The sequence below is a fragment of the Vicia villosa genome, linkage group LG1, assembly GCF_029867415.1.
Source record: "Vicia villosa cultivar HV-30 ecotype Madison, WI linkage group LG1, Vvil1.0, whole genome shotgun sequence".
Lineage (NCBI taxonomy): Eukaryota > Viridiplantae > Streptophyta > Magnoliopsida > Fabales > Fabaceae > Vicia > Vicia villosa.
This window is the reverse complement of record NC_081180.1, coordinates 112,253,435-112,279,016: the sequence shown is the minus strand read 5'-3', so window position 1 is coordinate 112,279,016 and position 25,582 is coordinate 112,253,435. Positions and strand designations below refer to the sequence as shown.

General features: G+C 34.5%; 2 protein-coding genes across 2 annotated transcripts; one reads left to right on the top strand and one right to left on the bottom strand.

Annotated features, from left to right (window-relative positions):
* Positions 1 to 1,278: 1,278 nt before the first annotated feature.
* LOC131643872 (general transcription and DNA repair factor IIH subunit TFB1-1-like) lies at positions 1,279 to 16,499 on the bottom strand. The gene is made up of 20 exons (XM_058914217.1): positions 16,078 to 16,499; positions 15,890 to 15,968; positions 15,720 to 15,781; positions 15,447 to 15,507; positions 14,403 to 14,505; positions 14,031 to 14,106; positions 13,553 to 13,648; positions 9,819 to 9,863; positions 7,852 to 7,908; positions 7,583 to 7,738; positions 7,433 to 7,498; positions 5,469 to 5,592; positions 4,924 to 4,980; positions 4,737 to 4,846; positions 4,413 to 4,604; positions 3,900 to 4,013; positions 3,637 to 3,714; positions 2,614 to 2,661; positions 2,404 to 2,472; positions 1,279 to 1,743 (listed from the first exon to the last, which is right to left on the bottom strand). The coding sequence occupies exons 1-20, from the start codon at positions 16,159 to 16,161 to the stop codon at positions 1,660 to 1,662; spliced, it is 1,761 nt and encodes a 586-aa protein (XP_058770200.1). The 5' UTR covers positions 16,162 to 16,499; the 3' UTR covers positions 1,279 to 1,659.
* Positions 16,500 to 21,100: 4,601 nt separating this feature from the next.
* On the top strand, positions 21,101 to 24,351 carry LOC131643871 (pentatricopeptide repeat-containing protein At3g23020-like). Its single transcript, XM_058914216.1, has one exon. It carries the CDS (start codon positions 21,239 to 21,241, stop codon positions 23,717 to 23,719), a length of 2,481 nt encoding a protein of 826 aa, XP_058770199.1. The 5' UTR covers positions 21,101 to 21,238; the 3' UTR covers positions 23,720 to 24,351.
* Positions 24,352 to 25,582: the final 1,231 nt, after the last annotated feature.

Here is a 25,582-nt window from a genome sequence, read left to right as displayed (position 1 = left end):
CAAATTTTGTGAAAAAATTTTTTACAAAGAAACTTTTTATAAAAGCTTCAAATGAAAAATTTGTTTGAATAGTTATTCTTAAAATGTGATTTTAAGTATTTCATCTATTTATGGGGAAAAATTTTGGATATCAAAATTTCAAAAAATCACTTAATTTTGAAGCTATTTCAAATAGATTTTCATAAAAATCATTTTTAAAATACAACTTTTTGAAAAAATTATGATTTTGACTAAGTTTTGGTCTTCAATTATGTATATTTATGTTATAGGATGTCAAATTAAGTGTTTCATTTTAGAAAAAACAAATATAAAAAAACTTGTAAGATTTTGAAAAACGGTTTTAGAAAATCTATTTTCAAAATACAAAGAAAAAATCTATTTTTTTAAAGCTGAAACAAACTGGCCCTTAGAAATCTTAAAGCAGTCAAAATTAAATGAAAAAATTGGAAAGAGTTTGCCATGGTTTTGATAAAGGATGGATTTACGGTTCTCATGCTGAATGATGATGCTTTTTAATGGATCAGTCACGATTTAAGAAAAAAATAAGAATGGGAAACAAAATTGAATCGATTTTGAAGATGACAGTGGAAGAGGGAAGAACTGAAATAACTTTGAGAAGAAGTGGAGATGATTTAATATAGGGGATGAATAGGAGAAGAAGAATGAGAAACGTTTGATATGTTTCCAATGTCTTTTCAGAGTAAAAACAGTGCATTTTCCAATGCTTGGGAAACTAAAAGCGTGTGATGATGGAATATAGCGTGTTCCAATAAGAGGATTTCAAATAATTAGGGCTGCTGCAATTTAATTATGTTTAGATGTGTAATTACTCTCAGGGGTATGTAAAATCATCTTTAATTAATTGTGATTAGGGTAATTAAGAGAATTTGGTGGTAATTGATTTTTATATATTAAAGTAGATTTTAACTTAAAAATGGGGGCGAATCTCAAAAACAAATGAATTATGTGTGTGGGGATGTAACCGGAAATATATTTTCAATTTTCTGAGACATTTTGGAACTTGTCGTACGCTCAAAAGCATGGGGTGGAATAAAAAATTCCCATTAATTTGTTACTATTTTAATTAAAGGCAAAATCTTCAATGTGACGTCAGACTGTTGAAGTCGGGTCAAAGACGTTATTTCCTCAACCATGGAATCAAATAAGATTTTAGTACCTCGGGAATAAAATTACAGAGATCATTCAAAAGTTACGAAAGATGACATTACGCATATCAAATATACCAGATTGTAAAAAATAAAAATGTGCTAAACAGAGTTAAATAATTTTCATCTTGAACATCCACAAAGCAATTAAATTCAATGATATTCAGTTATTTTTTGTTGTATTTACTTCAAGAAAAACTGTAGTAAGGTAATAATAATACACTGAAGCAGGGGCAAAGGACAGAAATTTGTGAACTCTTCATATTTTGGTTCATACTACAGTCGGACTGCCTAGGGTCTGGTAAACAAGTAATTTCTACAAAGCTAATTATAGAATAAGCGTCTTGCTCAGTAACTCTAATAATACTAATTCATTTTATCATAATAGAGGTAAATAGCCATTCGATTTTGAGGTCACGGCAAAATTGATGGAATATACATTCCTAAATTGTTATGGTGCAATGCTGGAAGTGCCCGAAGACATACCATTCTCTTAAACATAACCATTAGGCTTCGACCCTTTAGCATTTCTTTTCCCAAGATCAGCTTCGTAATGTAACAAGGCAGCATCCAGAGCCTGCACCAAAATATTTGCTGTTAACATTCCTCAACATTAGCCAGACTCCAAAACAATCATATCAGTACCAAGCTAATGAATGATACATGTATAAGATAAGCAGTAAAGGTAGAGAGGACATTGTAACTGCCAAAAACGGGCCAGCATTACTGCACGAGGCAAGACTATTTGATTGGTTTCAAAACAAAGTCAATATCACCCACAGAAATTTTAGTCAGACAATCTTTCATTGGGAGTGTTCTCACACGACCAACCCACCTTTAAAGAAATCCAGGACACGTTGGCACTAAGCATTGAAATAAGCTATGGAAAAAAAAACTTGTCTATTCCAATAATAATATAAACAAAATGATTTATTCTGAATTAAGTAACCGTGCCAACATAAAAATGAGTTTAAAATAATACTACCTCCGGTCCTTTTTATAAGAGACATTTCACCTTTCTAGATTTATTAAATAATTAATGTACTTAGTTAATATTATATACCAAATACATTAATTATTCAATGAATCTAGAAAGGTGAAGTGTCTCTTATAAAAAGGACCGGAGGGAGTAATAGTTTCCACAGTAACTTATTTTAGGTGGCAGAGTACGCAGCAACCTAGGATGATCGCATACAAATAAATGAAACACGGTCAAATGAAATTACAAGACGCTCACCTGCTGCATTGGATGGACAACAAGGGAAACCTGGTGCCGCAGGTCTGACTGTGAAGATACCTTTATTTCCTATGAATAAGCAAATAAAAATCGGAACAATTTAGTAATTACTACTAATAAAACTAATGACCGTATCCATACAATTACAAAATAAAACAATGACCCTATTCAACTGATGAATACTAGTAGATGCTTTCATTAAATACATACCTCAAGTTTAGCATATAGTTGTGATATGGCATCTTTCAGTCTTCTGGCCTGCATTTTATTGTTAAGTGAACAAGACATCAGATAGAATAGAATGCAATTCAGAATGTTTCTCGATGAATCTTATTCAAAATATCTGCAATCTACTGCATATATGATGCATATTCGGATATTCCCACCAATGGCATATGGCAGTAAAATAAAATACCTCACGGCTCATCCAATGCCTAGCTGGCTATTCACCCCAGTGCCATTGATAAACTTCCTTGTCAAGGAAATTAAAGGAAGGCTTGTAGAAATGTTGAACTTACTAAAGTTTTCATTGTCGTTTAAAACGACTTAGACATCAATTAATAACGTTCAAAATGACTTCGACATCAATGAATATCAAAAGGTTATTTGATGAATTATGCTTATCTTCTATTTGATTATAAAATGCCAATGTCAGGCACCTGCTTAACTGGCCATTTTTGTGGTTCCTCGACAACATATCAAAGCCCTTTTGACCTTTTCATCAAATAATCTAAGGCCTTACCTTGATATGTTGACTAGATCTATAGACACTAGTTGAATGGTTGCCAACACCTTAACACCAACGGGCTTTTCAAAGCCAAGTCTAATGGGTACTTGGCCTAATAAAGTTTATCATATGTACAAGACATGATATTAAATCCCATGTCATGGACTTTTCCCATGTCAAACTCATATCCTGGTTAGACCCAGCACTATAGTTTACATAATCAAGCGATAAAACTATTTAGTGATTGACATATCATGCAAGCAAATAGAAACTTAATACAATGTAGAACTTAACGTTATCATATAATGCTGCAATGCTGCAAAAGCACTGGTCTTATAATGAAACGCGGAGATCAAAAGGCGGGCTGGATAAAAAATTAAAAATTAAAATAATTGCTAGCAAGTTAACATCTCAGACACGTGAAGTGTCAGTAGTGCAGTATTAGATAGGTCATGCATAGCGATCACCAATGAAAGATTTTACTGAAAATCACATTCAATATTCACCTTATTAGCAAGGCTTTGTGTTGTTATTGGATAGGAAGACCAAAAGTGCTTCAATAATTCCTGACTGCAAACCCAATGCTGGAAAGAAAGAAGCATGCATTAAAATATATCAAATTTATAAATAAAAATGCATATAGAACTACCCAAAAAACTATATTCATATTACTGAAAGCTAAACCGCTGATTGAGGAAATAAAAGCAACATATGTGATACTTTCGATCACAACAGATATATAAAAGCTAAACCGTCCATAATGACTCACATCTAGTAGTTTCTCCTTAGTTGTGTTGGGCAATATATCAAGGACACTCTCCTGTGAACTTTTCCCAAGATTTGATTTGGTGCTTGAGATATTTTTGGTCAATCCAGCAAGGACCTGGAATAAAAATAAACCACTTTCATTTTCAATAACAGAATTCTTGTTAACGCAGAAAAAATCAAAACACATGTATTATTTTAGTCGTAAAAATACCGAATTGTTATGGAATGCTTCAGTACAATTTCACTCAGCTGAATTGCTTACACACTAGAATTAAATCCACTGGGAGAGTTACAAGGACAATAAATGTAGTTTCTAGTTCCTAGTGTAGTTAGTTTCTAGTTCCTAAGTACATGAATGCGATTTGCTAGGCCCTTAGTAGTTAATCTTCTGAACATATTTCAATTTGTTTTTTAATTCCAATATTAGTTAAACATTGATTATTTAACTATAATTTTGTAATTTTTCAAAAAGTTTGATTTTTATTTTAAACTGTAATACAAATGTCATCATTACCTTAAAGGCAACATCAGGGCTCAATAGAGGATCCCTTAATCCCATAGTTTTGATGTTAGATATCGACTCCCTCAAAGAGCCATATGCTTCCTCATAACCCAAATTGCTTCTTGTTTTCAAATTAGCAGCTAGGGAATCATCCAAAGTTTTCACTGCATTCGCTTGTTGAAAATCAAAATAGTCACGGGGATCCTGACCAAGACACAACACAAGAACCATAACACTTAACAAATACTTAATCCAAAAAGAAAACTATTTAATAATGTATATATTTTATGACGAGAGATAATACGAGATCATATAATTCTCGAGACAAAGTAGTACCTTGATACAAAGTGGTGCAAAAGCATTATCATCTTGTGCCTGAAGATCATCAATTGGTGTCATCTTAGAAATTCTGATTCGCCTCTCCTCCTCTATAACCCCATCAAATCCTGTATAGCAGTATAAATTAAGAGCTTGCTCAACATAAACAGAAAGAAAAAGACAAGAATAAGTTAGCCTCACTAACTTTGATTTCTTCGAGCAAGCACTTCTGCCACTGTTTTTGGATGTTCCATATCTGTATCTACATTTATATTTGAAATCTGACGTGTCAGACCGAACAGTAAGTATGTTTTGCCTACCCAGATTAGATTGCATATTCTGCTCTCAATTTATTTCGAGACTATTTTGAAACAAATAAAGCTAAGTAGAATATTATTAAGTATGCTGTGCCTAACTTTGAAACAATAAAGCCAGACATACTATTTTGAAACAATAGGAATTTTAGACACTTAATAAAGCTGAGGTTTGGCGATTAGAACCGTCATTCTATACAACCACTAAATGATCTCCTGGAGGAATAAGATTAAAAGAATGTATCTGAAAAGCATCTAAAAAATATCCCATCTTATTTCTGCGAAGTAATTATCCAAGAGATAGAAAACCAATGCAATAAATGAGTCGGGATATGTAGCAATAAGTTTCTCTTTTTTCACTTGACTTCATTTTCGTAGAAAACATAGTGAGTGAGAGTGAGTGAGAAAGAGTGAGAGTGAGTGTGAGTGAGATTACCTAAAGTTTTTCCTTCAAGAACCACCTCGCTTTGTCTATTAAGATCTTGCAACAATGTTCGCCGATACAAAGTATTTTGAGCTTCAAATGTTTCTTTGCTACCATCGCGGAAGATCCCATGATCCTTTTCACCAAATAGAGCAAAGAGTTAAAATACAAAATTCAATGCAGACTAGCAGTTCTGAGCCAACAATATAGATAGACAACTGCGCTACATGTAAAGTCCTGTTAATAACTAAATGATCAACATCATATATGATGCACACAACTCATTCATAATCAAAATTATAGGCAGGAAAAAAGAAGAAATTTAATCAGAGGCTACAGCAAAGATAAGAGAGCCTCTAAAGGAGAAGACAACCAAAACAAACTAATTCACTTAGTAATCTCACCGATCCCTCCGCTTATCCAACAAAGAAACCCCCTCCAGGATAGCCATTAGCTGAATATTGTAAACAGTTATCAAGGCAAGAAGTAGAGGAAGGTGATTCCTAACCAATGAATCCTAAAACCCGGTACCACAACTATCCCCTAATTTGAAAGAAACCATGGAAGTGAAAGTGAGAGAAGCAAGTCATGTGAGCTAATTTTCCTTGGACGAAAGAAACCATGGAAGTGAAAGTGAGAGAAGCAAGTCATATGAGCTAATTTTCCTTGGACTAGAGTTGAAATCTTGTGATATCAAACCAGTCATTAAAGGACAACATTGAACGAAAGAAAGTCATGTGAAAGGACAACATTGAAATCTTGGAAGTGAAAGTGAGAGAAGCAAGTCATGTGAGCTAATTTTCCTTGGACGAAAGAAACCATGGAAGTGAAAGTGAGAGAAGCAAGTCATGTGAGCTAATTTTCCTTGGACGAAAGAAACCATGGAAGTGAAAGTGAGAGAAGCAAGTCATGTGAGCTAATTTTCCTTGGACTAGAGTTGAAATCTTGTGATATCTAACCAGTCATTAAAGGACAACATTGAAAAGGATTCAGAACCTGATTATCCATACTGTTGAAACTATATAGATATAAGCATTAGCTGTTTCATTTTTTTCTATTTATTTCTAGTGCATAGTTGTATTATATTGTTCAAGTAAAACAGGCAACTATCCATTATCGGTAATCAGCAGAGGTAAGACATAATTGTAAAGGGGCAGAACATTTAGATGTGCAATCAATATCATTCACATCATCTCTCCTCTATTGGGAGTAAATTCTCTCCTAGCTTCTAACTGTGTTCTCTTTCTACCAGCTGGCATCCATAAATGAGTGAAATTCATTCTTGCACTTGGTTGTTTATTCATTTTAGCATTGCACGGGATTTGACTCTTTCTCCTGTCATCCTCTTATCATCCCTGACATGTGAGGCAAAGGAATAGGATGATAAACAGCCATGTGTTCCAACATATTGACTTGGGGAGAACAGAACAAGTCAGTTGGGATGGAACAATGATGATCAAAGGGTAAATGGACTGTTGGAGGAGAACAGTCATGGCAGCAAAGTAACACGGAAAAATGTACCCATATGCAAAACTATATCAACAAAATGTTACTCTTAAGAAAACCATGGGAATGGGGAAATTATTAACCTATGAATCTTTTATGCCCAAAAAAAAATAGTAACATCGTAACGAACATTGGAATCTGTGTTGTTGATGGTGGAGAGCCAAAATCCCGCATACCGGCTACTTTGCGGAGGCATTATAGCGGATTATGGCGGAAAAACCCGCAACATCAGACGATATTTACCATTGTGGCGAGCCCCAAAAACCGCCAGGTATGTCCACCATGGCACATATTTGATCACACAAATTGGTGTTCCAAGTTCCATACACATATAAGAGTTGCTAGCACTATTTTGCACTAACAATGATTAAGAATTGAATTTAAGTTTATTTCAAAAAAATATATATAAAGAACGACATGTTGTAAAGGAACCTCCTATATAAGATACAGAATAGTTTCATTCACCCTACAGGAAGATGGGAGTAATCATCTCCTTGGTCTGCTTCCATGTCTAAAGTCGGATCGACCAGTCGAATCTGCAAAAACAGTATAAAATAAATGTAACTGAAAATGGAACTGCAAGATCTTTAACAAGTTTAAAAAATAAAAAAGAGGAAGACCTTCTTTCGAGCTTCATTTTCTAATATCTCGTCATCTTTCAAAAAAACAGCAAGATCCTCATCTTCAGCAGCCTCGGCAGCTGCCGCAATAGCATTTTTGGTACTATGGAGATATTCAGCTCTAAAGTATTTGTTCCAGAAATCTACCTCACTCATCTTGAATTTGAAGGACGTGAAATAATAAAATAATTCAGTGTGCAAAGTAATGGATCATTTTGCACGAATAAATATAAAAGATGATAATAGACATTTATTGACATCTATAATACCTTACTGGGTACAAAACTGCGGAATGCCTGATGAACTGCTGGTTTGAGGGTAAAAATCTGGAAAGACAGCAATGCAAAGGAAATAGTCTGCGAGTCATATTTTTAAGTGAAAGAAGAAATATTGGAAAAAATGAAAGAAATACAAGTGAGAGATAACAAGAAATTGCTCCAAAAACAATTAAAATATATCAAGAAAACTTGCTACAAGGTTAGAGATCAACCCTGATGTTGGCCAAGAACCCCAAAATAAATTCTTGAATGTAGAAAATAAATTAATACTGAAGTTTAAGGGGAAGTATAAGAGGATAAAAAATCTATTTAATTTGCAGATATTAGACAGGAGAGGAAAAGAAAGAAAGCTAGAATAATTTGATGTGATGTAAAATACAAAGAACTCACACCAATTTATACCAATGAAATTAGGTCATGAATTACTACAAACCCAAACCTACAAATTAAGAAACAAAGAAATACATCTGGTTCTTCCCTCAATTAGCAGACTGAATTATCCTGTAAGAAAGGCAGCCCCATATATTCTAGAAAAATTATCCATAAGAAATACAAAGCATAGACATAAGAAAAGGGGGGAAACAGTTCCGACCCATAAGACAAAAATGGGAGCTACAATAACTACCCCAAACACTAATGAGAAAATTTTCTCAAAAAACTAATTAACCAACTTTAATATCCCCAAAAGACCATCCCATATGATGTAAAACTTGAGCACGTAAAATCTTTCAAAAAAAAAGGAGCTGTTCATGCCTCAATTCAGCTAAAACAAGATGACGCTCAAAATAAGTGAAAGCTATAACTCATTTATTGACAACAAAAACACACACGTCTTATACAATAAATGGAATTTCAATGAAAATCCTAGCATTTTCCCATTAGGTGGGGTTGGCTATATGGATCAATTGACACCATAATGCGTAAGTCTAACAATAGACCATTTATTTCTAAGCCTCTCTTAATTTTGTTCAAACCATCTAAGAGACTGCCACATTTTTTGCAAATCATGCTATCCCAATTTTTCCTTCAATGATCATATTTTTTATTCTATCTTTTGTGGTCACTCATTCATCATAACATTGGCGCTTCACGGCCAAACATCTTGTCCCGTAAAACATTCCACGTTTTATAATAGTGTAGTGAAAATTTTCTTTTAAGCTTGAGTGATATTTTCATAGATCACGCTCAAAGGATTCCTCCATTTCATTCACACTGCCCAGATCCTACGAACGTTTACTTTCAATATTGACTATTTACGACCAAACATATTGTCTTGTTAAACATTTCAGGTCTTATAATTGTGTAGTAAGAAAATTCTTTTAAGCCTGAGTGATATTTTCATAGATCACGCCCAAAGGATTCCTCCATTTCATTCACACTGCTCAGACCCTACGAACGTTTCCTTCTACCCTCCCCATTGCTTTGTATGATGGGCCCCAAAAAAGGTACTTAACCTTGAAACTTGTTGTATTGTATGTTCTCCAATTTTCACATTTAAGTTAGGATATCCGATATGTATCTCTTCTAGAGTAAATGGAACCCCACTGTAAGAGGAGTGGGGAAACCACCGCCTCCTATTAAAGTGATTCTTGATTTCAATTCATGTGAACGAACAAGAAACACGCAGAATAGATGAAAAACCTACATCATGTTACATGTGCAACAGTATTTTGGTGCTAGCATAAACTTTTATGTTCTATAGCTATCTAACGTTGTATGAAAAAGAGAAATTATGAAAGATTTTACAAAATTATCCTTCATTAATGGTATGGAAAAGATAAATTAAAAAGAGCTAAAAGAAGAGAGAATAAATAAGGGTATAATAGATAAAGTAGCATAAATAATTAATTGGTATTGTAAATTGACTTATAATTTAGTATCAGAACTTTTTCCCAAAGTGACATGTGATAAAAAAACAGTAGGAGTAAAAATGAGCACAGTTAGATGAAGATGCATGCCTGATATTTTATCTCCGGTGTCAATTGAAACTTAACCTGGTTTATCTGAAAAACAAATCAAGAGAAAACAACTCAGTTAATCTCAAGTTAAAGAATCCAATACTACTAGATTATAAACATAGCTTTGAAAAATTGAGAACCCAATATAACAGTTAAATAATATCAGGTTGGCTACATGGATCAAATAAATTAATTAATTAATCAATAACAATAATAGACATGTGTGGATATGAGTTGACTCTTGGGTTAGCTGCTTAAAAAGAAACTGGAATGTATACTCTTTCTATTAGTTAATCAGATAGCACCACCTCAGCACCATGTGTTGTTCGAGGTGTGTCACGTCATCTTCCGCGGCTTATAAGGTCATTATAACTTTCTATCTTTCTGAGCAAGTTTGTTACAGCTGCATATGGGTGTAGGATTATCCCCAGAAAGGTGTGGGTTAAGCACCTTATAAATACTCTTTAACTGTCTCTGATTAGATCAGATAACAGAATACTCAAAAGGAATACAAAATTCAAATTTGGTTCTCTCACTATTCTTTCCCTATAGCATGGTGTCATAGAGCTCTAGAGTCGATCCATGGCTTCTTCCACCGCCTCCACCACCACCACCACCACCAGTTCATGCTATTCTGGTAACTGTGGTTTCCTCGTGTTCAGTGACACACTTTTCCATAAACTCACTCATTCAAAGGCAAGACAGCTCCGATCCGAGCTTTCGTGCTACAATTCTCGCAGATCAACCTGTTGAAGAATATCTACTTCGAATCAAACCACAGATTGATTCTCTGGGGTTTACCTTCATTATAGCTTGCAAACTATTTTGGGTAACCATAAGGAGCATGGATCGAGGTGTTTTCTAGCTTGCAAACTACAGGTGGTGCTCCTTATAACTACCCTCGCCTGTGAAACACAGACGCCTATATGATTAGGCGTGCCGCGATATTTGACACATTGGTGTTCAACACCAGTCTGACACAATTCAAATAAGTGTTCCAAACAAAGTATTTTTTCTTTTGCTTCCACACTCCTTAGGATCGGTGTCCGATACCCGTATGGCACAATACATGTCGAACAACTCAAACAAGTGTCTAAAAATAATGTATTGTTTCTACTTTGTCGGACACATATAAGATACATCTATAAAAGTTAAAGATGTGTCAAAACAATGTAAGATTAAATGTAGATTAAAGAAGAATTAAATTTGATTGCATTTTTTTTCAATAATAGATGGATAATTAAAGATCAAATATTATTGTGTCTTGTTTTAGAATCATTTTAATAAAATAATTTGCTTAATTTAAATGCACACGTATATATTTTGATTCTCAATTTCAATCTTTTGTAAAATATCAATCAATATTATATTTAATTATAATAAATAATTAAATATATATGTAGTGTTCTATGTTCGTTACAGTCAGTATGTTTTGATGTCTCTGCATCGTGTCAGGTGTCTGTGTTCGGGAACATGCCCTCACCTTTTTCTCCACCAAAGGCTAGGATTACCAATCCATTCCCTCTAACAACACTTATTGGTTCCCTTACTATGGAGCCTCTTTCTATGATCAGATATATGCGTCGGAAACAATAAAAGATTTAGCTATCATTTCATCTGGTTCCTCTAAACTCTCATCATCTTTCAATCCTAGTGTGTCTTTTGTCTTAAATAATTTACTTCATGTACCTTTCATAACCAAAAATCTTATCAGTGTTAGTAAATTTGCCAAATATAACTCAATCATTTTTTTCTGTCAAAATCTCGATCTTAAAATCTTACGATTTTGCGATCTCATTATTTCTCAATGATCTATATATTTAATAGAATCGTGTAGTGTAGCAAGATCACGTAAGATTGCTGCAAAATCATAATCAAATTATGAAAAAATCGTGACATTGTTGATTTTGTGCAATTCCTGCCCGTTGTAATAATTCTAGTACTATCATAGATAGCTTGTCTCCTACTGTTCAATTTACTTGGCACTTAAGATTAGGCAATTCCAATATTATGCGAATTGTACTCGATCATTATCCCTTATTATATTAAAACTGCATCCATGTTTTGTTCTCCTTGTTGTATGGAAAAAGCACATACACTCTTCACCTTCACATACTCAATACACCACTCCACTAAAAATTATTTAGTGATCTGTGGCGTCCAGCACCAGTGACATCCTCCAATAACTTCTTGAATTAGATTACCTTTGTTGATTCTACAACTTGTTTCACTTGAATTTATCTTTTAAAGAACAAATCTGATGCTCTCACCATTTTTAAACAATCCAAAGCAATGGTCGAATTACAGGTTGGTTTGTCTTTTAAGTATTTACAAACTGACAGGAGAGGTGAGCTTAAACCCTTCTCCAAATACTTGGATGATCTGGGGATTATCCATAGGTTGACTTGTGCCCATACTCATACTAATAAAAATGCATAAAAGGACATGCTTCAAATGCTTTATCAACTTCAGTTTTGTAAACAATCTCCTTTTATGGAGATTCGTCCATAAATACAGAAGTTCATTAACATAAGACGACAATCTACAGCATCTACTTTTTGTGATATACATGCGCACCAGCAGTAGTATAGATATGCTACGTTTTTGTCAGGTAAATATGAAGTCGCTAGTCTTTTAAAGGATCTGATATTCAAATATGAGAGGGTTGTTTTATCATCTCACCATTGAAACTTATTGAACTTTACAACTTAAAATAAATATGTGGGGCCTAAATAATTTTAACGGTGAGAAGATGAACATAATCCTCTCATTTTTAATCCTCTCGTGTTTGATTCAAACCATGAGAGGATCCAAATCCAATTTTAAATACAAGACAGTGCATTCAGTTTGCATTGCCTAATTTTTCTAATCAAACTTTGTTTTCTTTCAATTTGTTGATTCCTCAAAACAAGTGAGAAAAATATACAACTTAGCAATCATACAACAACCAAGCTTTATTGCTTTAACCCACTAGGTGAGGTCGACTACATGGATCAAATTACGTCATAATGTTCTATCAAAGACAACTTAGCAATCAGCATAAGACTTAAAAGGCCTCGACATTTACGAAGAGGATAAATTTAATCCCAATAGAAGATAACAAACTGGGTTTTAAAATTTGAAAACTCTAATCACTTTCAAAGAAAATGACAAACCAGATTTCATCTTGAAACATTCTGATAATTTCTTTGAAGTACAGTGACAAATGAGTCTAATAGCTTTATTTGGGTTTTGCTAATAAGAACATACCTATTAAATTCTAATCTCCAAAACAATTGGGTTGCTTCGTAAGTGTTAGAACACTTTATAGTAAATATGTTATGCCTAAACACAAGTTTAAAGACTTGATTTTCGGAAGTTATTCTTGCAAACTGTAATACAAAACTATTTAACCATATTCTTCAGGTTCAAAGCCCAGTTGTCATAGAATTGCCAAACATTAAAAGCTTCCAAAAATTGAGTTATGTGCTCTTTAACAGATGAGAATAAGTTTTTTCCTTAACAGTATTCAATTCAATGCAGCTTTTAAACAATTACTTAGCTGCAACAAACAGTTAGATATATAGAAAAAGATGTATATGTTCTCATGATGACATCCAAATATGCAGATACGCACTTAAAAAAGATATATAATATTCTCATGATAACATCCAAATATGCAAATACTGATACACATCAGAGTGCGATAAAAAAAACAGAGCACCAATGCAAAAGAGGAAGATGTAGTACCATACCCGACCATCACTAGTAGGCTTTGTGTCAAAGATCAAAGAATTTTTAAATCCAATCCTTTGTTTTAACTTTCTGCTTTCATCTTGGTCAAGCAATTTCTGTAAAATGTTTTATGAATATAAGACTAAAAATTCAATAAGATGAAAAGAATAAATTTACAAGGTAATCGGAGCAATAGATATCATCCATATAAAAATGGATACATAGATAGAGTAATGCTGACCAATATCTCTGCATATCTATTAGAGTAACCCATTAAAATGACCATGTGCGTTACTGAAATATTTGATTTGCAAAATACTTCACAACAAATTTTTGTTGTTAATGAATAAAAACTCTTTTAGTCATCATAATACAACCAAAGATTTCTAATTAATAAATATATACCGCAGGGGAGTGTAACATTCAAATGCCTTCAGCAAACAAGGAATAATACTAAGAACAGTACAATACATAGTAATATATTCACAGCACTTTTACCTTCTTTGTAGCCCAAAATTCTGATTCTGTAAGCTTACCGCTAGCCACAAGTTCTTTATGAAGTTTCTGCAACTTACTGCAAAAGTTGAACTTTAGCAAAATCAATAACATTGTTGCAATCAAGGAATATCTTAAACCAAGACAGCCTTATAGTAAATAAAACAGAACATTCAAAATATTATTTATGATCATGAGTTAATACTATTGAGTAACATTTTGAGCAAGGACAACAATAAATAAATGGATAATTTTGAAGTAACAACACAATAACAAAGCAAAGAGGAGTTTGCAAAAAGAAATTTAGCGCATGATCATAATAGTAAACAAAACTTTTTCTTAAAAAACATAAGTGCAATAGTAAGAACCAAATACCTATCTTCTTGCAATAGCTTAATTCTCAGTGTCATTTCAGAAGCGCTAAGCTGTTCATCGGAAACAACTTTTGGGGGTTCTACATGCTTGCTAAGGGCACTACCTGCTCAAACACACCATACGACAAATTGGAAAACGTATATGAAACAACTGAAAATAAAAGTATATGCAAAAGAATAAAGGGAATAAAAGAAAATCATGACAACTTAGAATCTCCTTTGATATTACTTCATACCATCTTTGTTAACATTTCCTATTAATAAATTATAATTATAATTGCATTAGAAAAATAATAGAAAGGTGGATAACATGCTCAAATTCTTTAGAAGATAAATTCTTTGGTGATGCGCCACTTTTTGCTCTGGCATATGTATTGACATGGGAACTAAATATTTAATTTGGCACATCTAATCGTATATTTTCTAAACATCTTTGAATATTTTGGATGTGTTTAATCAATAAAGAAAACCTTTTTAAAGAAACTCTAACTCGGAAACACAAGTCTACGGCTCTGAAGCATGGGTACTTCTAAAATGATGAAGTACCGATACCGGGTACGCACCCGTACCGGGTACACGTACCGTACTCGTGGTACTTCAATTTTTCTAAATATTCGATTTTAAGTGAAATTTGTGGATATGTCAAATATCAATATCGTATATTTATGTATTTTAATTTCTTTTATATTGTATCTTAACATTATTTCTGATCTTTTAAAACTTTTACAATAATATTTTGTTATGAACCTAACAATTTAGTTGTCTATTCATACATTTTATAGAAAACTCTTATTTTTTATTGACGTACTCGTACCTTATTTTTTTTAAAATGACGTATTTCGCACCGGTACCAGTATTCGCACCGGGTACCGTACCCGTACCTATGCATCATAGGTCTACGGTCAAACAGTTAAACATCGTAATAGCGCATCAGGCAAAGCACCGGTGTACCATAATTCAAGAATGACAATTAAGTCAAATAATAGAAGTTTAAAAAAACAACAAAATTGTATTTTATTTTGCAGTATCCAAATAAGAAACTTACCAACCAATTCCCGGCAAATATGAAGATCTGAAAAGCTTTCAAACTCAAAGATGTAGCTTCCCTGAAACATCACACCATATAATTATAAAATTCATTTCAAGAAACAAACATTACTCACTACTAAGTGAATCATAGCGCGCGGAATGGAATGAATAACTCAATTATGCAATGTTCAAACAAAAAGAGTAATTAAAAAATTTCAGACTACATTGACAAATGCAATAAACTTATCAAAAAGAGTAGCAACAGTTGAAATCAACGAAAGAAAAAAACCTGAGAATGTGTAAGGTTAAGCCACGGTGGTTTGTTCGATCCCTCTTTGGTGTGTTTATGATCTAAATTTTAGCAATCAGAATGTAAAAAAAGCATCAAAATATGCACACAACACATGTTCTTGCATTAAGCATTACAATCAGTTTACATAAATAATAATTGATAAGTACTTTTAATTAATCTGAAATCGGCTTCGAGCTTGTTCTTTGATGTTGGATCGTTAGGCTTGAAAACAAACTTTTCTCGAGTCTACAGAGTAAAAAAAAACATGAATCAAAAACCATGAATCAGCTTAAAAAATGGCAATGTGAATAGAAATTGGAATTTGTTAACGGGACAATAGAGAGACGGATAGTACCAATTTGAGTACGCCGGGAGTGCCAGGATCTTTGACAGTGGTTTTGTATTTGGCGCGCTTAACAACTTGTTGCACCGACGACATCGTTAACCTAAGCTAAAACCGCCGAAGAATTCAGTTCCGGTAACGGTTCAGTGCAATGAAGTTGTAGGATCGAGCAATCCCTAATCGCAACTATCGGTTTAGCGAGAGCATTCTACTCCACGTTGTGTGAGTGGAAAGAGGGAGAATCGCGATTTCTATTTGTTTGATCGGATGAAAATGGAGAGAAAGGGGAATAATTATTAGTTTCGAGAAACCGGGAGAAGTGCCGGCGGGAGGCGCGGCCTACTTCCTTCGATCAAAAAGGAAGATGAATAAGGTGTTGCCGGCAGCTATCGGAATATTATTAACATAACACAGTAATTCAAGAGAATGTGGTGTTGATTTTTACACCCTTTACCACAAAATAATTTAATGTATTTTAATTCTTTAATTTAATTTAATATTTCGCCTTTGTTTTCTATCTAATCTAATATACATTTATAAAAATCAAATTACTTGGATAAACCATAATTAATCTAACGATTAAAAACTCAAACTATTCTGATTAGGTGGGTGCTAAAGGAGTGGCCTGCACCTAGATCTGTGATTGAGGTTCGTAGCTTTCATGGTTTGACCATCTTCTATGGAAAGTTTATCAAAAATTTCAGTACTATCAATGCAGCTATTACTGAATGTTTGAAGAAAGGAAAATTCAATTGGGAGTTTAAGCAAGAGCAAAGTTTTGCATTAATTAAGGGGAAGCTATGTACGGCACTGATATTAATTATTCTCGAGTTTGACAAGGTGTTCCAAATTGAGTGTGATGCTAGTGGAGTGGTAATATGAGTTGTGTTATTTCATGAGAAGAAACATGTATCTTTTTTTAACGAAAAATTAAGTGATGCCGCCAGAAATGGAATACTTATGATCAGGAATCCTATGTAGTCTTTAGAGCTATATGTCAGTAGGGAACATTATTTGGTTCTGAAGGAGTTCATTTTATTCAGTGACCATCAAGCTTTGAATTTTCTTCATATCTAGAAGGTGATAAACAAGATGCATGCTCGGTGAATGAGTTTTTTGTAGAAATTTTCTTTTATTATTCAGCATAAGTCAAAGGCTCTTAAAAGGTAGCAGATGCATTAAGTAGTAGGGCTTCCTTGCTTATTATTATGAGTTTGTGTTTGCTATATTTATATTATCATCATGTTGTTAATTTTACCGTTATTATTTGTAAACGTATTTGTCACCCCTTTCTTTGTTTGTTGGGTGAACATATGCAATGGTTGTATAGGTAATCAGCAGTAGTGATAATCTGTGATTGTTGGGAGGTGTCTTTGAAGTCCTCTTCGTATGTATTGCTTTTGTTTTAGTTGAATAATGCTCTGATTCTGTAACACTGGAGAATATTTTCTCCTTCGACGCAACCATCATCATCAAAACTAAGTCTTTTCCAATGAGGAATAACTTTGTCCATTCTTATTCGCTCACCTAGTCTCGCTTTATTAGCAACAACACATGCACACGGGAGACCATACGTTCTAGTAATAGTGCAACCACACTTTACACTATCAGAACCGACAGTTTCACCTCGTTTGGCCTCGTGAAAAATATAGTTTAACCATGCTCGAGACACATTGTCGATCAATTGAGAATAAATAATATTGTCCATAAATCGATGTTCCAACACCATAATGCTCCGACCAAATGTGGGTTGTATCTCATTATGTTGGTTTTTTATCATAAGATTTACGGTGTCCCAATCTTGACACAAGCCACCCTTGCTATTAGCCAACCAAATTTTCAAACTAGCATGTGTTGATTCAACTCTATTGGTGGTTGTATTCCCAAGGTATCGGACATTGTCAGTCCACGCATACACAAACTTCTCTTTCACCTTATCAAGAATGGTTCTTTCAATATATTTTAATAAATCTGGATACTTTTCACACACTTTCCGAAATTGAAAGACGGAATCGACGTATAATTCTTTTGTCGAAGAATTTGCAATACGAGTTCATGCATCCATTATTTGTTCAACAATCACACCGGGATTCACCAATTTTCCACCTTCGGACTCTACTTGTTTCGTCCTGACCGCAAATTTAACCTTACTTCTCACATTACATGTTATGTGATATCGACAAAGTAATGCATTAGAAGAAGGAAATACCTTTGACACCGCATTCATAAAAGTGGTATCGCAGTCTGAAACAATCGCCTTGGGCATCTCGACTTGTTTCTTCAAAAGTTATCGACACACCTCTAATGCCCACCTAAAATTATCCTCTTTTTTACACTTCAAAAAAACAAAACCAACGGCGTATGTCTTCTCGGTGGATGTAACATGTATCATCTCAAATAACGAAAGTCGATACTTGTTGGTCTTGTAGGTAGAATCAATAAGGAGCACTGTTGGAAAAGTGTTGAACACTTTATCAAATATGGATGAGTCCAAAAAAATATCTCGTATCATAACCCCATTGTCGCAAGTTCTGTACCGCAACACGTACTTGTTATCATCCAACATATTCAACAATTGTTGCATCTTACTTCTATCTCCCCTAATCGCTTTATTATTTTGGTACCGAATGTTATATAGTTGCCTTATATTTGATACGTTGTCGGGTTCCTTTTGTTTCAATGTGGCAAGTATATTTTTCGGTTGGACAAGATTCAAGGACATGTCATTAATACGCGTCTTCTCTTCCAGTTTGAGACGACATACACTAGGATGTCCTTGTAATTTTTCGCACATGTCATCGTTATGCAAACCACGAATAACATTAAATCTCCACTTCTTGCTAGTCACCATGTAACCAAGGATTTTAAATGGACACTCGCATTTTCTAGTACATGTGTCGTCTCTTTTAAACTTTCTTAGAGGAGGATGGTATTTCCCACTTCTTTCGCACAACATTGTTACGAAAGTGTTTCTTCTTGTCGTACCATTATCTGATCTTCCTATTAACGCACCAAAACCAAGGTTAGTTGCATTCCTACGAATCCACGTGAGCATGCTTTCCCGATCATCAAACTCTTGCTTGTTATTAAAGTCACCGCCGACATCGACCGCCTTTACGACTAGCCCTTCAACCCTCGGTGAAACATCGACTGAAGGAAATAATTCTCTTGAGATATTATCGGGGTGCACCATACCTATTGGTAACCAATAAGAGAAATAACACAAAATTACAAGACTGCTGCAAAAAAAACAACACAGACACCTTCCGTAGATGCACATCCGGAACATGTTCATCTTCAACACGTTCCGTAGATGTACCAACGGAAGCAACGTAGCTTGATTTGGTAGAAAATTGATTATAATGTGGGTAATGCAATGGATAAAGATGACTATTTAGCTGAAATTCAGTTTTTTCTTGCTCCCTTTGATTTGTTGCCCCAAAAAGTTGGAGCTTTAGAGTGAAAATGATATTGATAAAGTAGGTTTTTTAGGGCGGTGAGAGAGAGTGTTGAAGAAGAAATGTGACAATGGGGGAGTGATCATGCTGGATCAAACTATATCAGATGCTTCCGTAGGTACACCTACGAAATATTCTGGCGCTAAGTCATTTCGTAGATGTACGTACGAAACAATTCTTGAACTGAAATATTTGTATTTTTGCAAATATATACTAGTTTAAAATGCTTCCGTAGTTGCACCTACGGAAAAAAATAATTTTTTTGAAAAAATATGTGCTTCCGAATGTACATCTACGGAAATAGATAGCATAATTGAAATATTGTCAGGAGACTAAGAGATCCAATGGTTTAATGAGATATTCTCTTTATTTTTATTTTTATTTTTATTGCTATTGCTTACACTTTAAAATAGTCATTTTTTAAGAAAGTTTCTCAATGGACTCCATATGTCTCTTATACACCACGCAAATTTCCTTTTTTGCCCCCTGCTTCCGTAGATGCACAAGCACTCCATTTTTTGAAAAAAATTGATTCCTTCCGTAGATGCATTTACAGAAGCGTTCCGTAGATGCATCTACGGAACACTCTATTGGTAAAACCCATCAAATCTTTCCGTAGATGTAACCACGGAAGATTTTTCTCAATTAATTGAGAATTTAGGATTTTCTCAATTAATTTATAATTTAATTAGATATCTTCCCAATTAATTGGGAAAATCTCAAATTAATTAAGTTTGATTACATCTACTTAATTAATTGAGAAAATCTCACATTTCGTGCTTTCGGAGATACATCTACGAAAGCACGAAGATAAATTGGTCAATTCGGTGGTGCGTACGAAGGACATTGGTATTAGGGGTGGAAATAGGCTGGGTCGAGTTAGGCTTTGCCAAGCTTGAGTCTGGCCTGTCAAAAAAATTAAAGCCCAAGTCTGGCCTGTAGCCTGTCGTAGGCTTATTTTTAGGCCTGAGTCTGGCCTTTTTGAAGGCCTGGTTAGCCTGTTAGCCTACATAAAAGCCTATTTGTTATAGACATATGTAAATAAGAAATTAAAATAATGTTTAAATAGACTAACTAACTAAAAAAGCAAGAGACTAAAAATTTGTTTGTATTGACTTATTTTAACTTATCTATTAGCATAAGTTCTGTGATACTATTTGTTTAAGAGAACTTATGAAAACCATATTAATCGCGTGTTTTCATCTTATTTTCACAAGGTCTTCAAGATAATCAAGTTTTATTTATGTATTTTAATTCAAAGTACAAAATATAACATAATGATAATAAAAAATTGTTCATATTTATTTAAATAGTTCGGCCTGATAAGTTAAAAGGCTTTGTTTAGGGCCTGAGGCCTAGGCTTTTTAACTATATAGGCTTATAAAAAAGTCTAGGCCTTTTCTATTTAATAAAAATGTGTGGCCTGGTCTGAGCCTATATAGGCTAGCCTGTAGGCCCCTGTTATCGGTCTGGCCTATTTCCACCCCTAATTGGTATGTTAAGAAATTCATTTTTTTAAAATAAATTATCCTTCTAAAAAAACTCGCCCTTTAGCATGCAGCTTCGCTCCAGTCCAAGACTCATTTTCCTACTCAAACGAAAACCGTCGAATTCAAACTGAAAACCAAACAAAACTGTCTCTCACACTGTCACTTGTAACTCAACTTCAAACCAAACCAAGCGTGAACTACCTCTCCTGGTTTCTCTTCGTACAAATGTCTATGAAGCTTCAACTCTTGTACACCCACACACCCATATTCGCATATGGAACCACCAACACAGACAAAGCCGAACAAGTTTCCAACACCCCAGTTAGAAAACAGAGACTCCCTCTCAACACCGGACCAAGCCTCGTTAAGCGCGTACAAAGAACTGGAATTCGTAAAACTCAAGACACCCAGTTGAAGAAACAAAGTCCCGAGAAGAATTCAGAAGATGGGGTTCTTCAAAAAAAGAAACTTGATATGCACACCAAGTGTTCGACGAAACGCGTCTCTTACGGCGGAATCATTCCTTCCATTTTGAATGACTTGGATACGATTCAGGATGTCGAAGAGGCTCTAAGACCGTGGGAGAATAAGATTAACAACAAGGAAAGGAGTATTATTTTGAAGCAGCAGTTGAAGTGGGATAGAGCTTTGGAAATTTTCAACTGGTTTAATGATAACTCTCATGAATTGAATGTGATTCATTACAACATTATGATTAGGATTCTTGGGAAGGCGCGTGAGTGGACGCTTTTGGAGGGTTTGTGGAATCAGATGAATGCTAGAGGGATTGTTGCCACGAATTCTACTTATGGAACTTTGATTGATGTTTATAGTAAAGGTGGACTTAGAGAAGACGCGCTTTTCTGGCTGGAGACTATGCTTGAACATGGGATTGAACCGGATGAGGTTACTATGGTGATTGTAGTTCAACTGTACAAGAAAGCAGGTGAGTTTCAGAAAGCGGAGGAGTTTTTCAGAAAGTGGTCGTTAGGTGAAACTTTGAGGCCGAGTAATAATGATATGACGGCTGCTCCGGAATTGCACGAGAGGGTATCGTTTTCCAATGTTTCTTTCGGGTCACATACATATAACACTTTGATTGATACATATGGAAAGACTGGTCAGCTTAAAGAAGCTTCTGAGACTTTTGTTAAGATGCTTAAACAAGGGATACCGCCTACCACAGTGACATTCAATACGATGATTCATATTTGTGGAAACCATGGACGGTTAGAGGAACTGAGTTCACTTCTGCAGAAAATGGAAGAGTTGCAATGCTCACCAGACACGAGGACCTATAATATTCTTATCTCTCTACATACTAAGCATAATGATATCGATATGGCGACAAAATATTTTAAAAGAATGAAGGCGGCCCGCCTCGAGCCAGATCTTGTGAGTTACCGTACCCTCTTGTATGCATACAGTATAAGGAAAATGGTTTGTGAAGCAGAAGAGCTTATATCAGAAATGGATAAGAAGGGCCTCCAAATTGATCAGTTCACCCAATCTGCTTTGACTCGGATGTACATCGAAGCAGGAATGCTTGAGCGGTCCTTGTTATGGTTTCATAGGTTTCATCTGGCTGGCAATATGCCATCTGAATGCTATGCTGCCAACATTGATGCATATGGAGAGCATGGACATCTTTTGGAAGCTGAGAAAGTCTTCCTTTGGTGCCAAGAACAGAAAAAACTCAGTGTCCTTGAGTTCAATGTGATGATTAAAGCTTATGGTATAGGGAAATGCTACGATAAAGCGTGTCAATTGTTTGATAGTATGGATAAACACGGTGTAGTTCCAGACAGGTGCAGCTATAGTTCTCTCATACAAATTTTGGCCAGTGCTGACCTGCCTCACATTGCCAAACCTTATTTGAAAAAAATGCAGGTGGCAGGATTAGTGACTAATTGCATCCCATATTGTGCTGTGATTTCAAGTTTTGTAAAATTAGGGCAATTGGAAATGGCAGAAAGTGTGTACAAAGAAATGATCGGATATGGTGTGAAGCCTGATGTTATAGTTTACGGGGTATTGATCAATGCTCTTTGTGATGCTGGAATGGTTAAAGAAGCCGTACATTATGCTGATGAATTTAAAAGAGCTGGCTTGCCGGGGAATGCAGTTATATATAATTCTTTGATGAAGTTGTATGCAAAGGTTGGCTATATGAAAGAAGCACAAGAAACATACAAGTTACTTCAATCGTCAAAAGAAGGTCCTGCAGTATATTCTTCAAATTGTATGATTGGTCTTTATACTAAATATTCTATGGTTGATCCAGCAAAAGAGATATTTGAGACATTAAAGAAAAATGGAACTGCAAATGAGTTCTCCTTTGCAATGATGTTATTTTTGTACAAGAAAATTGAAAGGTTTGATGAAGCCATTCAAATTGCAAATCAGATGAGAAAATTAGGACTATTGACAGATTCGTTAAGTTATAACAGTGTGCTTGACCTGTATGCTAATGCTGGGAGACCCAAAGAAGCAATACACATTTTCAAGGACATGGTAACAGCTTCAATTCAACTTGATGATTGTAGTTTACAATCACTTAGAAATCTTTTGCTTAGATATGGAGCATCAAGGCAAGCTCTTGACAAACTACAAGTATCGATGAAAAAGGACACCTTCAATGGTTTACAGGCATGGATGTCGGCACTCACAAGTGTGCTTGAAATGGATGAATATGATGACAAATAGATTTATGCTCTGCAATTGGTCTTCAAAGATCCTGCTTTGTTAAGCTCATAAAGTTTGTTGATAGATATGAGAATGCCATCGGTATGACAGTATGCTGGCAACACTTTGAAGTGCATTCTATATTGCAAGATTGACTTGATTCTGTTATTGGTATGCTTTAGTTTGATCCAGTCTTATGGCTTAATAGGGCCTAAAAGAACTTGAGTTGGAGCTGTTGGCTGTGAGAATAGACAACTTTTATATGTGATATATGTAAATCTTCAATAATGTGAACCACAGTATGAAGTTCATCTTGTACTTTTGGCCAGAGCCAAACCTTATCCAAAGCAACTCTGAAGCCTTGACTTCCTATCCTATGTTATATAATGACAGAGAAGGAATCCGAGGGATGCAAGCTCGATCTCTTGAAGTTTAGATGAACCATGTGATGAAGTGTAAATTAAAAAAAATAAACTTTATGGACCTTTGTTGTATAACAAGTTGTATATGTAAAATTGATAATTTCCTTTGGAGAAAGGAAAAATCTTATAGTCTGTTTACTTTTCTGATTTATTTTCTTTTTTAATTTGTAAAAATATATGCTGATTTTAACTTGTTAATAAGATGTAACTATGTAAGACTCCCAAATAATGGAGTGATCCAAGTGGTAACAAACTTGGACCCCTTAAGCAATTGGATTTAGGGCATTATTTTTCCCATAGTTAGCGGTGATTCCGTATTTTGTGAAATACCTAAAATGTCCCTCAAATACGAAAATGTATTTTCGAATGCACTAAAATTAAAAAAAAAAAAAATCTGAAACTTTAGTTCCATAAACTACTATTCTTAAAAAAACCAAAAGCAGATGTAGAAACAAATGCAGAAAACATAACATAAACTAACATCAATCATTGTTATACCAGCATTAAAAACGTAACATTACATAGATAACCGTTAACGTAAATCTAACAACACATTTCATCATCAAGTCATAGTTAAGGACGTTTCAACATCTTTAGAATATAGTTTCGTATGACATTCAACAACAATTTGGAAATGTATTTTCAAACGCATCGTTCATTTTTCAGATAAAAAATCAGTTTATAGGAAGTAATGAGAAAGGAAATTCATGTATATTATCTTAAATTTCAGCTTCTTTTACTCCTTTTGATATGAAAATACAGAGAAATGTTATTTTAAAGTAGAAAAGTTGATTGAGTGTAGAATGAGGTTTTGATAGGATTTGAAGAAGAAATTATGGTATGATTATGAGTGAAGCAAACATGCAAGGTGGTGTTTTATTAAATTTTCCGCGTGACAATTCCATAAATGCACTTTCGAAATATTCATTGAGTTGGAAAATACATGCAACGTGATGTTTTTTTTTTCAAATTCCCGCTTGACAAATCTCAAACTACACTTGTGTATTTATCAGTGAGTTGTTAAATTAACAAAATCATTGTAGGGGTCTGTCTGGAGATACACTTCCGAACTAGTTTTGGGGAAAATTGACATGTGTCTCACTTAGAACGTGTTTTGATGTCTCACTGACGTGTGAAATAAACAAAATCATTGTAGTGGTTTGTCTTGAGATACACTTCCAATCTAGTTTTCGAGAAAATGGGGAGTGTCTCACTTAAAACGTGTTTTTGTGTGAATATGTGTGGTGGGAGATGTACTTCCAAAATTAGAATGTGTGTTGGTGTCTCACTGACTTGTGAAATAAACAAAATCATTGCAGGGATTTGTTCTGAGATACACTTCCTGACTAGTTTATGGGAAAATAAGGTGTGTCTCACTTTAAACATATTATGGTGTGAATATGTGTGTTCGAAGATATACTTCCGAAATTAAGAAGGGCATTTTCACGTTTCCGTAGGGTGA